The 14,710-nt window shown below is 30.3% G+C and overlaps 1 protein-coding gene across 3 annotated transcripts; it reads right to left on the bottom strand.

The window, feature by feature from the left end:
* Positions 1–4,045: 4,045 nt before the first annotated feature.
* On the bottom strand, positions 4,046–11,723 carry LOC113867502 (probable magnesium transporter NIPA8). Of its 3 annotated transcripts, none has more exons than XM_027502868.1 (14): positions 11,598–11,723; positions 10,759–11,023; positions 10,495–10,579; positions 10,336–10,397; positions 10,081–10,166; positions 9,901–9,974; positions 9,431–9,533; positions 9,221–9,349; positions 9,037–9,136; positions 8,785–8,904; positions 5,174–5,264; positions 5,025–5,091; positions 4,565–4,658; positions 4,046–4,482 (listed from the first exon to the last, which is right to left on the bottom strand). In XM_027502868.1, the coding sequence occupies exons 2-14, from the start codon at positions 10,849–10,851 to the stop codon at positions 4,261–4,263; spliced, it is 1,326 nt and encodes a 441-aa protein (XP_027358669.1). In that variant the 5' UTR covers positions 10,852–11,023; positions 11,598–11,723; the 3' UTR covers positions 4,046–4,260. The 3 variants fall into 3 exon arrangements, with proteins under 3 accessions (XP_027358669.1, XP_027358670.1, XP_027358672.1); XM_027502869.1 differs by having other exon boundaries at positions 4,047–4,482; positions 11,602–11,706; XM_027502871.1 differs by having other exon boundaries at positions 4,223–4,482; positions 5,025–5,085.
* Positions 11,724–14,710: the final 2,987 nt, after the last annotated feature.

The raw sequence follows: 14,710 nt of genomic DNA, 5'->3' as shown, positions 1-14,710 counted from the left end.
ATTGTATACTTCTAACAGTTTATATTCCTTTTTTTATAAAATTGAATTCAGACTTCTCTTTTATAAAATAAAATTATAAATGTAAAAAATTTTAAACAAATAAAAATAGTAAATATATATATAAGATAAAATAATTAAAAAATGAGTAGCACAGATATCAATAACCTTGACATTTAATTTAGATATGAGAAATTCACTCAACTTCCATTGATGTAAACTCTCTAAGTTCAATTCAATTGAATAGTTAATCCAAGAATTTCATTTAAGAAAGAATTAAATGTTCAATATAATCAAGATCTTAGAATCCTGATCCATAATCAATTTACAATGTCCAAATTAGATCCATCAACCCCTAACCAAAGCAAATTAGAACATGATTGTAAAAGAAAGAGAAAGAAAAAATAGAAGAGAAAGTGCAAAAAATCTCCATGAATCCAAGTCTCAAGCTTGATTCTTCTAGGATTAAGTCCTGAAATTTGTCCCTAGACCTCTCTCTTTCTCTCTCTCTCTCTCTCTCTCTCTAGCTCTCTAAAAGTGTAGAAAAGAAAAGATGAGAAAAGATCCCCAAAATTATGAGTTTAAGCCTATTTATAATTTTTCTGCGCTTTCAGCGTAGTCACTTTTTGCTCCAAAAGTAGCTGTGCAAAACAGGTATAACACTAAAGTGGACACTTTGTATGACAACAGTAGCTACACACAGGGAACTCTACACAACACAACTTATGGAGTGGCTACTTTTGGTCCTAAAAGTAGCTACGAGCAACACAATTCCTCAAATAAGCTTGCGCGTAGCCACTTATTGCCCAAAAAATGTCTATGCACATGGCATTTCTTCAATACAGCTTCCGTGGTTGCCACTTTTGCTCCCAAAAGTAACTACGTGCACAATCTTTCTCCCCAAAAAGTCTTCAAAGTGGTTACTTTTACCATGAAAAGTAGTTACACGCATCATGTTCTTGCTTCAAAACCTCTGTAGTGTCTACTCTTGACCCTAAAAGTGGCTATGCACACCAGGAATTTCCTTCCAAGCCTCTGAAGTGACTACTCTTAACACATAAAGTAGCGACACTTAGTACGCTTCACTCTTTAACTCTCTGGAGTGCTTACTTTTGCATTAAAAGTGGCTACGCTAGACCTTTTTGAACTCTTAAAGGTTCCAATTCATGTGCTTCTCATGGAATTCCATGCGAAACTAATTCAATCAATCAATATTTACATAAAAGTTCTATTTAATCTAAACAAATTAAATTACTAAACTAAAATTTGAATTGCTTGAACAACCATACATTTTTGTAAGGTTTTTAATTTTTCTAAGCTATATTATTCTATTAAAAAAAATCCTAGAAAACTAACTAAAAATCTATCAAAATATGGATTTATCAAGCTCCACTCATATTATGCATGATTAGTTGGGTGAGGGAACAAATAAACTGTAAAACCTCTTTGCTGCAAAAATAAACAAACAACAAATCAAATAAAATAGTACTCATCTACCCTAAGGTGTGACAACATACAACAAATACATTTGAATTATAAAAGATAACACAAATATATGCAAATTGAATAAGAAAACTGTATAAGAAAATGTACACAATCAAAATTAATCAAATAAACATGGAGTGGAATAAAATACAATTAAACAATATAAGAAAATGCATAATTATTCTGACATGGGTTTAACTATCGAGTTTTTCCAATTGAGTTACCTTTTGTCGCAATCAATGCCATGACAAGCAAATATGAATATGTTGAATCAAAAATTGAAAAAAACAAAACAAAAAAAGAAGAAGAAAGATTGAAGGAGTCCCCACCAAAATTTTTAAAAGAACTCTAGAAAACTTTAAAATTGGTCTGTTTAACCAAATTTGAGTTCTAGAGTCTAAATACATGTAAAATATTAGCATCCCATGATATTCGTAAAAATAGTTACCCTAAATTATGCAAGGATTAAAGTTTCATTTCTTTTCTAAATTTGATATTTTATTTGTTTTACAAAATAATAAAAAAAAATAAGTTTTAAAATAATTAGACTTAACAGGTTTTGGTCCTTGCTCTTATCCTAGTACAATGGAGAAATCAGAGATACATAGTTTTGAATGAAAATCCTCTTTTGAAAGGTATGGGAATAATAAATCTTATTGAAAGGTGTATGAAAATGAAAATAAACCCCTTAAAGGTGTTGAATGATTAAGAAAAAGATATATATTTAATTTTTAATTTTTTTTAAAATAAGGTGAAGAAAACTTTAATTTTGTGACTGTATAATTTGTACATAATAAAGTAATATAGACATTAGTATCTTTAATTGTACGTGAATTTAAATATATTTTTTTATACAAGAAAGGATAGGCAAATATTTAGTATTTTGAAGTAAAATTAAATTTTAGATAATTTGCATGTATAAAGTATTAGATAGTACTAGATAGTGCAACTAAATGTATACTCTTATGATCTTACAACGTACAAATGATAGATTAATTTATACATCATTGTTATAAACCAATGTATGAATTTTAAAAAGTGAAATTTAATTATTTATTTTATTTCAAAAAAATAAAACATTGAAGAATTTATAATTGAGATACTTATTTGAACTTTACTTTAAAAATAATCTTTTTTATTTATTTATTATAAAATTGAGAAAAATTATATGACTTTTCACATGCGAAAATAAAAGATATATCACTATTATAAATTACTGTGTGAAAAAAGAATTAAATTTTAAAATATTTTTTTAAAAAAATATCTCATTTCTTAAAAATAAAATGTGAAATAAGTCATATGCATGAAGTAATAAATGGTATAACTAAACTGATACTCCTACAAATTTATGCATTCCATTGTTACATTTACTTAACAACTGTTTTCTTAGTTAGTAACACAACAATCTTATTGGATCCATATGTCAATAGTTGCAACCAATCAATATCAAACATAGTATTCGTAGCTTCTATTATGTTGCATAGGATATTATTATGCTAAAGCAATTCAAAATCCTGATTTCATATTACTAAAATGCTCAATCATATGTTGTAAACAACAACTTGGTCATATTTGCTATGTATGACTTTGTTATGACAATGTAAGTTGCAGCTTCACTATATGATTCATAATTGTGAAAAGAATAAAGACAACCCTCAGTACTAAGTATTTAATACAACAGAATTTACAATAATATCAAATAACAGTATTAAATACAAGCAAAATCTTATATCTTCCTAACATACCTCTAAAAAAGAAATTTAAGTTTCCTTTTAATGAGTATCAAACAACACAAACATTTTTGAGAACCCCAATAAAAATTAGTATTATCGAATATTTTCAAATTCAAACATCAATGATTGAATATACAATAAGTGTTCAAGTAAATGCAGTATTCCTCTTTTTTATTATTATAATTAATTATGATGATGGTTTCCTTTTTTAGAATGTGAAATAGCACAAGGTATTTATCGTGTAATTCACTTTTATGGTAGATGAATTTATAGCCACAACTTCGAATTAGTCGTGAAAACTAAGCATATGATTTGATATCCATCTTGTCCCTAAGACCAAAAGTCATTTTTAGTTAATTGTCTGCTTTTGATTCATTTATTGATAAACAAGAAACTAATAACCTCAAATCAGATTTTACAACTCAATTGAATGGTATAATTCACAAAATTAGTTAAAAGTCTAATTCCTCTTGATTTTCACCTTATGTAGAAAATAATAACCTGAAATCAAATTTCACAACTTCAAACTTTATTTTTTAAAATATTCTTTTAATTTTTTATGCATAAACGCGTTCATCGGGTTACAAGCAAAAAATATTCGACACCCAACTCAACTAATTTGTGTTTATTATTTTAAAAATTAATTATATCCGATTACTCATAACAACCCGTTAATTTTAATTTGATTTAGTTAAGCAGTTATTATTTTGATTGTGAAATAGTAATCCAATAGAAGACAGAATATCTCCTTTCGAAGTCGTAGAAACCAATAGGAGTGAATAATACCGAAAACCGGCAATGCAGAAAGAACTATCAGCTACCAAAATCTGAATATAAACTTTCTCTTTTATATTTCAATTATCCAAGCAAAAATTTACAATATGTATATACAACATATAACAACTTTTTATCCTCTTTTCCTTGTGGGAAAGATTACATAAATGCTAATAAAGCAAATAATTGAATTAGGACGGTTTTGTATCTCAGCTACTCCAATCATTAAAAAAATGGAAACTGTGGAACATCCTATGACTATCAAACACTGTTAAGGGCTGGGTGGGACAAGCTGATCAGTTTCAAGCAACTTCTCAGCATCTTCATCTATGGAAATCTTGCCCCAACCAGAATTTCTCATGGACAAAATCCTTGCCCGCTCAAGCCCACTGCCTCTGAATCCAGTCATTCTTGATGACATCATTGGCATCACAAGAACTGACGATGCGCTAATGGTATCCTCCCCGAAACCGAGTGATAATGCACACGAAGTCTGCAAAAAAAATAGAAGCTTGGATTGTCATTTATTACAAGGCAATGCCCACAAGAGTGTTGGTTGATGCAACTAGTAATACCTTTGCCTTGACTAACATATCCGTAACCTTTATCAGCATTCCTTTGACAAATGATCTTGCGTCTTTGTGTTGTACTTCTGAAGACTCCACCAACCTATAACAGATAAAATACTATTAGCATCAGTCAAAGTTGCCAACAATAACAATTAAGTGTAATGATTGCGAACAAACTAGGGAAATATAAAAAACAAGGGAATGGATTGTCATATACAATTTTGTCAAAAAATTTCAAGGGACTTGAAGATTAAGCTGGAGTTACAAGAATATACTAGAAGTTTCTTAGCAGACTTTTTTATGTAAGATATCATTAAGTTGAAAAACACCGACAACATAAAAGCAAGATGATACAATTTACTAGTTCTTTAATCATTTAGCTGCTTTTCAGTGATGTCTCATAAATATGGTAAAAGATGTAGGTGCTACGACATCTCACTTTCAGTGAGCAGAGTTCATATTGTACCTGTTCACTTCTGTTGAAATGGCAGGAGACACCATGGATTCCAATTCTCTAGACTCTGCACCTGAAACTTTTCAGAAGAAAGTCGCATATTATCCTCTACATCCCTTGAATTATAATAAAACCATAAAACAATTAGAAATTTATAGTACCTTTGGGTTCATCGGGTGCCAGCAAAGAAATGCCAATGAACACACACATCATTCCAAGTATAAACATCGTTGTCCTTAATGCATCAAATACCTGCTTTCAGGAATATAAGTTTTACATGACAAATTCAAGTTTCAAAACACACGCAGCATTCGTCAAAGTAATGATACAAGCATTCACCATATGAAAATAAAATAACAAATACAAGTATGAGTTCCGAAACTTCAAAAACATTTCCTTCTAAAAGGTGCAGGAGCAAGATGAGTGTCTACTTAATATAGAAAGATATCAGATAAACTAACAGAGGCATATCTCACTATTTCGAGGAAACATTTACAGGTAAATAGTTTAAAATTCTTCACAACACTTAGGTTTTATACCAACTTAATTGAAAAATAAAAAAATAAAATAAAAACAATAAAGGCAGCTGGTTTCAACTGTATCATGTTGAGAAGATAACCAGAAATATTACAATCATGGTTGATTTTAAGGGAAAAGTAGGTGAAGCAAACTAAGAAAATAATTCAAACCAAATACACATTGAATCTCAAAATAAAAGAGAGAGAAAATTACATTCATCAGGCACAACTCATCAACAATATCTTTAATCACCTTACGATGTAAAGGATACCAATAAACCCCTGTATATGAAAAAAGAGACCTTTTCTAGATCTCCTTCAGTTAGACAACTGGCCTATTTTGAATTTTGGAATATACATTTTTGTGGTCATCCTAGGTAGTTCAGTTTCTATCTATTTTGTGATGCTCTGCTCTATCTATTTGAACTTCTTGTAATTTGTTTATATTAAACATTTTCAATTTATTGGGGACAAATCGTCTTTGTCATTCCTGAATTTAAAGTGACTGTTTGCTCTATAAATGGTCTATAAATTCCTACACGTTGGACCAGTTGTGCTGCCAAAATCTTACAGTAGATTATGATTACAAATTCAGAGAAGTGCCGGACAGCTTCCTCTGGAGATGCAACTTTTTATGTCTCTAGACAGCTGCAAAGACATTGTTTTGCAAATTACAGCAGAAAAGCTAGTGGAAAGAAAGAAATCAATTTCTTTCCTGCTGAAGGAGACACTCATTTGTAGATGATGATTTTATCCAGCACACAGTCCTACCAATACTTTTCAAGTGAGGAATGGAGAATACACATTTGTTTGACAGCTGAGTTACTTGTTTCCTTTCCATTTTCTTGTGTATTATGTATATCTCTGGCTAACTATATGCTATTACAATTTTTACACATCTACCGTTTTTACTTATTAAAATGATATAAACAGATTTTAAAGACAATACAATTCTTCTTGGGCATTGTTGTGGAGAACCTAGAGGACAAGAAGATGCCAAAGAATAGAAATGCATACGAGTCAAAAGAGAAACTAATTATTACAAGTGTAAATGGGTCAAGATTGCTTCTGAATGCAAGTTCATATTGACTTTTACTGCCACAACTTAAAGATCATCGAGGAGAAATCAAAATCACAAACATGAGCAGCAGTGTGGCACAGACAAATTAATTCTTTTTATTCTAGCAGATATTGTTGGAATTTGCTACAATAGTCCGTACTAGTTTTGGACCATCGATGGTCTGTATTTTTTGAGTAGTTCCAGTGGTTTTTTCAGTTACATTTAAAATTGGATATTTGCAATTAAATCCATAGATAAAAACCAAAGCACCCAGAAAAACAACCCTTTTGTCCTTTGATCTGTCTGTTACTCTGCTCAGACACTCCTAATACTTGAGCTGGAAATGCTTGGCTGGAAAAGGCTTATAGCTGGACTTTTTTAAGGATGGAGGAGTGGATTTGGTCAGAAAAGAGTACTGGGAGGTGGTTTTGACAAGGGCATGCCGTCTTTGTTTTTGTCTGCTGCAGGTGGTGTGTGGGTGGATTTTGATTATGCACTGGAGGATATGGTTGACTATGGAAACCTGCTCTTCCCTCCAGCAGCAAGCTGCTCATCATAAATCATAACCCCAGGTTTAATGTCACACCTCCAACAAGCTACCACGGGAACCAGCTTCTCACCATTGGATCTGGCCCCACCCTTTATGCTGCTCAACCCTCTTTCACCCCAAAACAACCATTGCACAGAGACACAAAAACTGCGAGCTAATCTCATCTAAGCCAGCATTGAAATCTCACCTCACTACCATGCTCCTTGCCAGAACCTCAGTCCCCGGGCACCAATGAATCACTACCGCCATTGTTTGGTTGCCCCTTTTGAACCCTACATGCAACAACTGGACACAGCATCCTTCATCCTTTTTATTTTTTATTCTTTCATTTCATCTTAATATTTGCTTCTCTTCTTTTAATCATCTGATATAAGTTTTATTTGTTTAATCTATTGATGAGAGTCTGCATTTCATTTGGGCTCCACAGGCACCATTTCAGTTTTTCCCTATCTTAAAAAACAACATTAAAAGGGTAAGTTGAACCCAACAACCAGCTCAGCTTACCCATTTCAATCTAAACCATGTATTATTTAATTAATAAATAAACCAACAATAATGCTTGACCACTGATGGTCCAGACCATTGAAGTCAACTCCAATACTGTTTCAGCAATACAAATATCTGCCAATCCAGATATTGAATGGCTTCTTCACAATTAAGTTGGATAATTTCTTTGATTCATAGGAGGAGGAGAAATCAGTTCCTTCATCTATGACTCTGGCTTCAGGCTGTGACTGCTTTTAGTTTAGTTTGTGCTTTATAGTCTATTTGAAACATCTGACCGTAAGAAATGACGAATTGATATTATTGAAATTTATATTGTTCTGAGAATTGCTTAGCAGTCAGTAAAGATTTCACACTTTGACTTTTGTAAGTTATGTTTGTACCAAAAAATGTTTGTCTTCAGTACAGAAAATTTGAGATATACTTTTCTACCAAGCAATGCAAATAAAAAGAAGGATGTTCTTAATGTGTGTAACACTCAGTTTTATACAATCTGTATAATAGACTATCTCTAAGTCATAATTTGTATATCTCGCATCTTATACACGTCCCACATAATTGTTTACAAGATTTTACAACGGGTATCATCTGTTGCTAGATATAGTTCATCATCATCCCCATTTTTGCTGTTTCCTTTAACATGTTTAGGTTTGCTTACATTTTCTGCAGTACGGAGTTCACATTGTTCCATTGCATGAAAACCATGACATTGACCCATGGCTCAATCAAAGCTCAAGTGATAAAAACAAAATATTAATATTTTTATAAATAGAAAAAAAGAGAGAGTCTGCTATCTGAATGGTATTTTTTCAGTAGCCTAAGGCCTTACAGAAGAACTGGTTTATAAATATCCCAAAAGAATGAACCTAGCAAGCAGTTATGTTATGAAATGCCATTTCTTGAAAACTTTGGGGAATATACATAGAGAAGCAAGATTAAGTCAACAATTGAAGTTTTGAGTTATATTCTCTAGGCTAGGTGTGGTTTTGTATGTTGAACCCATAGTGTTTCTAAATGATATAATGAACTGAAATATATACTCAAGTGACTCCATTTCATCAAAGCAGAAGTTGATTAAAACATCTTTGAGTTTTCCAAGGCAAAGGTTACCTGTGTTATAATAAGGGGCAGAGAACGTACCTGATATTCCTGGAAATATATAAATCCCGTACAGATTGAGAAGAAAGTCCATGCTATCTGAAACATGGGAACAATGAGAATGGCATCAAACAAAGACAGTCCTTCATTCAACCTGGTCATCTGCACAATTGGGAAAAGATTGGGTTAGCATTCATGTTTGTCATAAGTTAATTACAAAAAGGAATCTGATAAAAGCATCAGCATACGGTGATGAAGGCCCATGAAAAATCTTTACCCAAAAGTAAGCCTTACCCAAAATCCAGCAGTACTAAGAAATAATAGAAGCATGGAATATGTAAACCAGCTGTGCAACTGATAACCATTGGACATTGCCAGTCGTAAGAGGTTAGAACTGCCAAAAGAAGTTGACAAAAGGCGTAAGTATAAAGGCTATTGTGTCATGATGCAGGATAGCATGTTGGAGTAGCTGACTTACAGCGATTTGGCAAACAACACCGAGCATGAACCTACAGCCCCAGAAACTACAGCATATGAAAAGGGCAGTAGCATGCTCCAATAGGGTCTGAGGTCATGTCCAGATACTGCAAGCAGAAGTTCTCCTCTCCTGAATAATCCACATGTTAATCATAAAGAAGAAATATTCTTTGATTAAACTAGCAAAAAATAATTAAATCCTACTAATTACTTGTAAATGGAGTGGTGCAAAGCAACAATTGAGATCAAAGCTAGAAGGTATAGAAGGAATGCAATATTGGTATATTTCTCTGTCAACTGCTCTGGTGTATAAACTGAAACACAAGTAGTCAACCACAAATTAGTTTGCCGTGAAAACAATAATGGCTTTATCATATGATTGTATTGTTAAGCAGAAATGAATCTTAACATTCAGTAAGCATAAAGAACATATTAAATGAGAAATCATATCAAGTTCATAGCAGAATCAATGTAAGTGCTTCTTCCTATATGTTACATTATAAAAGTGTAGGATATTCTTTTAAGTTTGCAATTTGCTAACTTAGCATCATTTTAGTTTTTCAATTACAGATAATATTTGATAGTATCTGATACACAATCTCACTATCAAGCTACTTAACAATGTTTTCACAAGGTAACCTTGAAGAAAAGAATTAACTGAACTAGGAAAAATTTACATACCAGGTGATTGGTGATTGCCAAAAGCAACTAGAAAAATGTTTCCAAGAACAATGAAAGCTGTGGCAACCAGTACCCTGTTAAATGGCCAACAATTAAGCCACAAGAATTCACATCATTAGAACAACACTGGTGAAAAATAAAACAAAATATCAGAGTTATCTTAATTCAAAGTAGGCATACTTGACCGTCACCATTTTGTTCAAGACAAAGTAAGCAAAGGCAATGTTAGATACAAACTGAACAGATCCCAGGGCTGCAAGAAGTGACTGCACAGCACACATGAGAATAAGATATTAGAATTTAAAAGCAAACAAAATACATCCATCAAATCAAAAGAAATATGCCATCCAACTAAAATAGAAACAAAACTCCAGCATACATAAAATTGCATCATGTTTAGGACAAAGCATCCCAATAATATCATGGAAAACATACCTGAGCAGCATATCCAAAGGAAATGAAATTAAGGCAATTTCCAAGAAAGAAAAATACAATACCTGCGTATCAAGAATTATGCAACAAAAACAAAAGTCAGGAACCAGCCACCAAGGTAAAATGTGCAATCTCATACCCATAAATGCAATTAAACTATACCAATTCTCCAACTCTGGAAGTATATAATAGGTTTCAGACTCATCTTTCCATTTACCCCATCACTTCCAAGTAAGTGTCTTTCTCTCTACAAAAAATACAGCCCAGCCTATTCATGTTTCCCAAATAATTGGATATGTCAAATTGCACTATTCAAGAAATAATGAGTTCCATGATCATTGCCACATTACAAAAAGCAGAAACATATATAAAATAGTACATCACAAAAAGTTACAACTTACAACTCGAACAAAATTTATGACATACCTCATTATGCCCTAATTTAAGAAGATTGGTCCCAAAATTTATTGCAATACTACCAAAGAGGTTGATGAAAGCTCCAACAATCCACTCCCCCATGAATAAAAAGATGTGGCACCGTGAAGGAGACACCACATGCAGCAGAGAAAAATTTATATGGACTCTTTCTAACCGATGTTAGTTCTCAAGTTCTGCACACAAGGCAAAACAGAGGTAGAAAGGAAGATAGCCTTTCTTGTACCAAGTGAACGAGTAACGAACAACACCACTCCTGTGTCACGAGCATACGTAAATCAAACCATTAAATTAAAATTCACACCTCATTTAATGTTGTTAAGCACTAAATTGGAGGGAGATCTATGTGTAAAAATTAATGAAGCTGATAAAAAGTGTGGGGGGGAAATAAAAGGTAGCAAGAAGTATCTAAATTCCATATAAAAACACAAACTATTTTCCCAATTGGTTCAACCCATGAAAAGTGAGACTAATTTTTGCACTGAAACTCGTTTTTTTTTTTTTAAGGGGAGGGCACAAATTTGATCAATTGGGGGCAAAATCAACACAATGCTGCACTTTTGATCTTCTGACCTTTCAACATTTTATCAAGACACAACAAACAACAATCAAAACAAAGGGTAAAAGAAAAAAGGAAAAATAAAATCTAAAAACAGCTCCCAACGAAACACGCTTCCTTGAAGAACCCAGATCTGCTATGTTAACATGAAAATTGCAACCACAAGACCGATCCAAACTAAACCATTACAAAAGATAAATAAAAATAGGGAATGATAACCCAAAATGCGTCAATTAGGCATCGTAAAAGCTTGAAAAAGGAACTTGATTACCTACGAGACAATCAATTCTCTCTTCTATTGTGCCTCAAATCGAAACAGAAAATTGAAATTGCGAGGTTGGATGCTTGGGTTGAACAGGAATAAAGAGAGAAAGATAGATTCAGAGGGAAGGAAAATAATAAGGGTTTAAAATTAAAAAAATATAAAAAAACAAAATTGTGGATAAAAACAAAAAACGGTGTATGAATAATGTAAGAAAATAAAATAAGAAGGGGAATAAGACTTTTCTTGGTCCAAAATGAACGGAAGAATTTTTATAATATAATCTAGAAGCAAAAAATGATACAGAAAAGTCACAATTGAATAGAAAAGAGGAGAGAGAAATTTATGAAAAAAGAAAAAGAGAAAAGGAAAAGAAAGAGCGAGGAAGTTGTCGGGTCATAGTCACTAAAGAGAAACAGCGTGAGACCTGAGCGACCGCTATTACCGCCGTCTTCTAATTTAGGTAAAATTGAAAGGATTAAAGATTCCCTCTGAGTTGGAATTAACTTGTTTGAAAGATAATTCTTATATTCTTTTACTAAAAATATTGAGGATAAAAGCTTCTTTTTTCCTAAATTATTTAGTTACACTTTCTATCCTCTTAAATTAAATTAATCCATTATACCCTAATTTAATTTATTTTAATTTTTCATAAATTTAATATCAAATATTTTAACATATATAATATAGTAAATTTTATTATTAATGAATTAAATTGTATAATATTTTATAAAATAACTATATAAAATTTTTTACTATTCGTAAGACTACATAGATTAAAAATGTATGTTGATGATTAATTTTAACGATACAAAACGTTTATTAAAAAATATGTAAAATAAAAATTACCGATCTATCAAACTTTAATATTCAAATAAACTATATTTTACTAAAATTGAATTTACAGTTAAAGATGAATAATGAAGAATTTATGACATACTTTACATACTAAAAAATAATAATAAAATATGTTATAAAGTAATTATAAATCAACAATAACAATTAAATATTATTTTATTAAGTAAGATCAACTATATAGATAATAATATTATTAAGTTTAACTGAAAAATTAATTTTTCTAGTATAATATTTACTATTAGATATATTTTAGTATTTTTTTTAAAAAATTAAATCTTTATCTACCTCTTTTTATCAAATAAAATGTCATGTCACTCATTGTCTTCAATAATCATTGTCTTTAGTAACTTTTGAATATATTCAAATTGTCTTCATTGATTTTTATTTTTTTTTTCATCTTTTCTATTTTATATATATATATTAATATTTTCATCATACAATTATTTTTTATTAAATTCTTTCTTATATGATCATTCATTCATTTTATCGTTTTTATTTTTGTCAATGTCATTTTCTTTTTCATATTGTTCTTTTAAAGTTTAATATTTATTACTAAAGTTTTGAATTAAAAAATAAAAAGAAATTTGAATCTATTCTCAAATTTGATTTCTTTTAATTTTTAAAAATTGATGTTTTTTAAATAATTAATTTTTGAAAACTTAGTTGTATCAACAAAGATAAAGAAGAAAGACACCAAATAATTTATAATAATTCACCTAAAACATAACAACTGCATCCGATCCTTGATTTAGTGTCAAGATTTTTAACTATTCCTAACAAAAACCCAAGAAAGTATTTTAATGCAAACTTCTTTAAACTCAAATATACTTAAGTATTATGATATCTCTCTATAAGTGATAACATCTCAAGCATTTTTCTATACTTTTTCATGTTTTTTTAGTATTCAAAGAAATTGAGTATAATATAATTATAAGAAAATTTTTAAATGTTTTTATTTAAGATTTTTTATTAATTATTTTCTTGCCTCTTCTACATGAATGTGTGTTGATTATATAGACCCTTGGTAACATGATTATATTAAACGTAATGATCTATTAGTTAGATTTAACAAACTTCTATTTTGAAAAGAAAATTTGTAGATGCTTTGTTTAGATATAAAAAAAATACTTTTAATTCTTAGTCATCTTGTCTTTTATTATTTTCTTCTAATGAATGTAATTTTGTTCATCATGATAGTTTTGTTTCTAAAGTTAACTTCCTAAACTAGTAATTTTGTACATGTAACTTTTTTTTAAAATGGTTTGTTCTTTCATTAGTTTGAATTAATAATCTTATAAATAATACTAAAATATTTGACCAATTCATTAGATAAAATAATATTTTATATAAAAGAAAACTTTTCAAATGTCAAAATTCAAACATACCCTTTTAGTCTTTACTAACAATCTTTCCCTTTTTATGATGATGAACTTTTTACACATTATTAGGAATATTGAGGAAAGTATAGTAAAATTACTAAATAGAATTATGACATATTATAAGACATAAAAATACATCAAAGTCACATTGTAGCATATACAAATATTACATATAATGTATAATAAAAAAAATCCTTTTGAAACCATAAAAAAAATTTGTCATTATTGTTACCCTAAGACCATAGATTTCAATTTGAAGTGACTATTTATAAGATTTATTATATCAATTTTTTAAAATTAAGTAAGTTATTTTGACAACTTAACTTGAGATTTAAAGATCGATGCTAAGAAATAGTTGGAGGTTTGGCGGTAATAAAAATATATAGAAGAGGTATAAATTTATGAACATGATGATATTTAGTAGATGTATTTAGAAGAAAAAGAAATAATTGAAAAAGAAAAAGAGAGATGGATTTGAATTTTTCTTGAGAAGCTGGTAAGGTAGAAACACTTGGTCAACTTGAAAATATGACAAGAATGAAAGGAGTAGTAAAGGAAAGGGATGGAGTAAGATGTACAAAAAGATAACACAATTTTGATAAATTATTTATATTCAACTAAGTCTAGAAGAGAATGTTTGAGCAATCAACTTGTGTGGAACTTGTCTTTGACTGGAGCTTGCTTCATTGGACATAATAACTTGGACTTAATGAAAAGAAAGTAAAGAGAAAGAAGAGCTTCGCATTGGACATTTTTTTCTTTATAATTGGTTATTGGAGAAAGATGAGGGAGTAGACAATTTAGTGCAATAAGGATGAGGGTAGAGGGGCAAATGATGCATATACTTAGTGATTATTCAAGAGCATGATCAATCTTTAAAGATAT

This window comes from Abrus precatorius, unplaced genomic scaffold, assembly GCF_003935025.1.
Source record: "Abrus precatorius isolate BTA unplaced genomic scaffold, Abrus_2018 Scaffold5, whole genome shotgun sequence".
Taxonomy (NCBI): Eukaryota; Viridiplantae; Streptophyta; class Magnoliopsida; order Fabales; family Fabaceae; genus Abrus; species Abrus precatorius.
Note: the sequence above shows the minus strand (reverse complement) of the source record. Positions and strands in the feature narration are given on the sequence as shown.

Coding starts and splice junctions, on each gene's coding strand:
- LOC113867502 (XM_027502868.1), bottom strand. CDS start 10,851: ATGGGGGAGTGGATTGTTGGAGCTTTCATCAACCTCTTTGGTAGTATT. Junction 10,580..10,758: donor TTAAATTAGGGCATAATGAG/GTATGTCATAAA, acceptor TATTTTTTGTAG/AGAGAAAGACACTTACTTGG. Junction 5,092..5,173: donor GGCACCCGATGAACCCAAAG/GTACTATAAATT, acceptor TCTTCTGAAAAG/TTTCAGGTGCAGAGTCTAGA.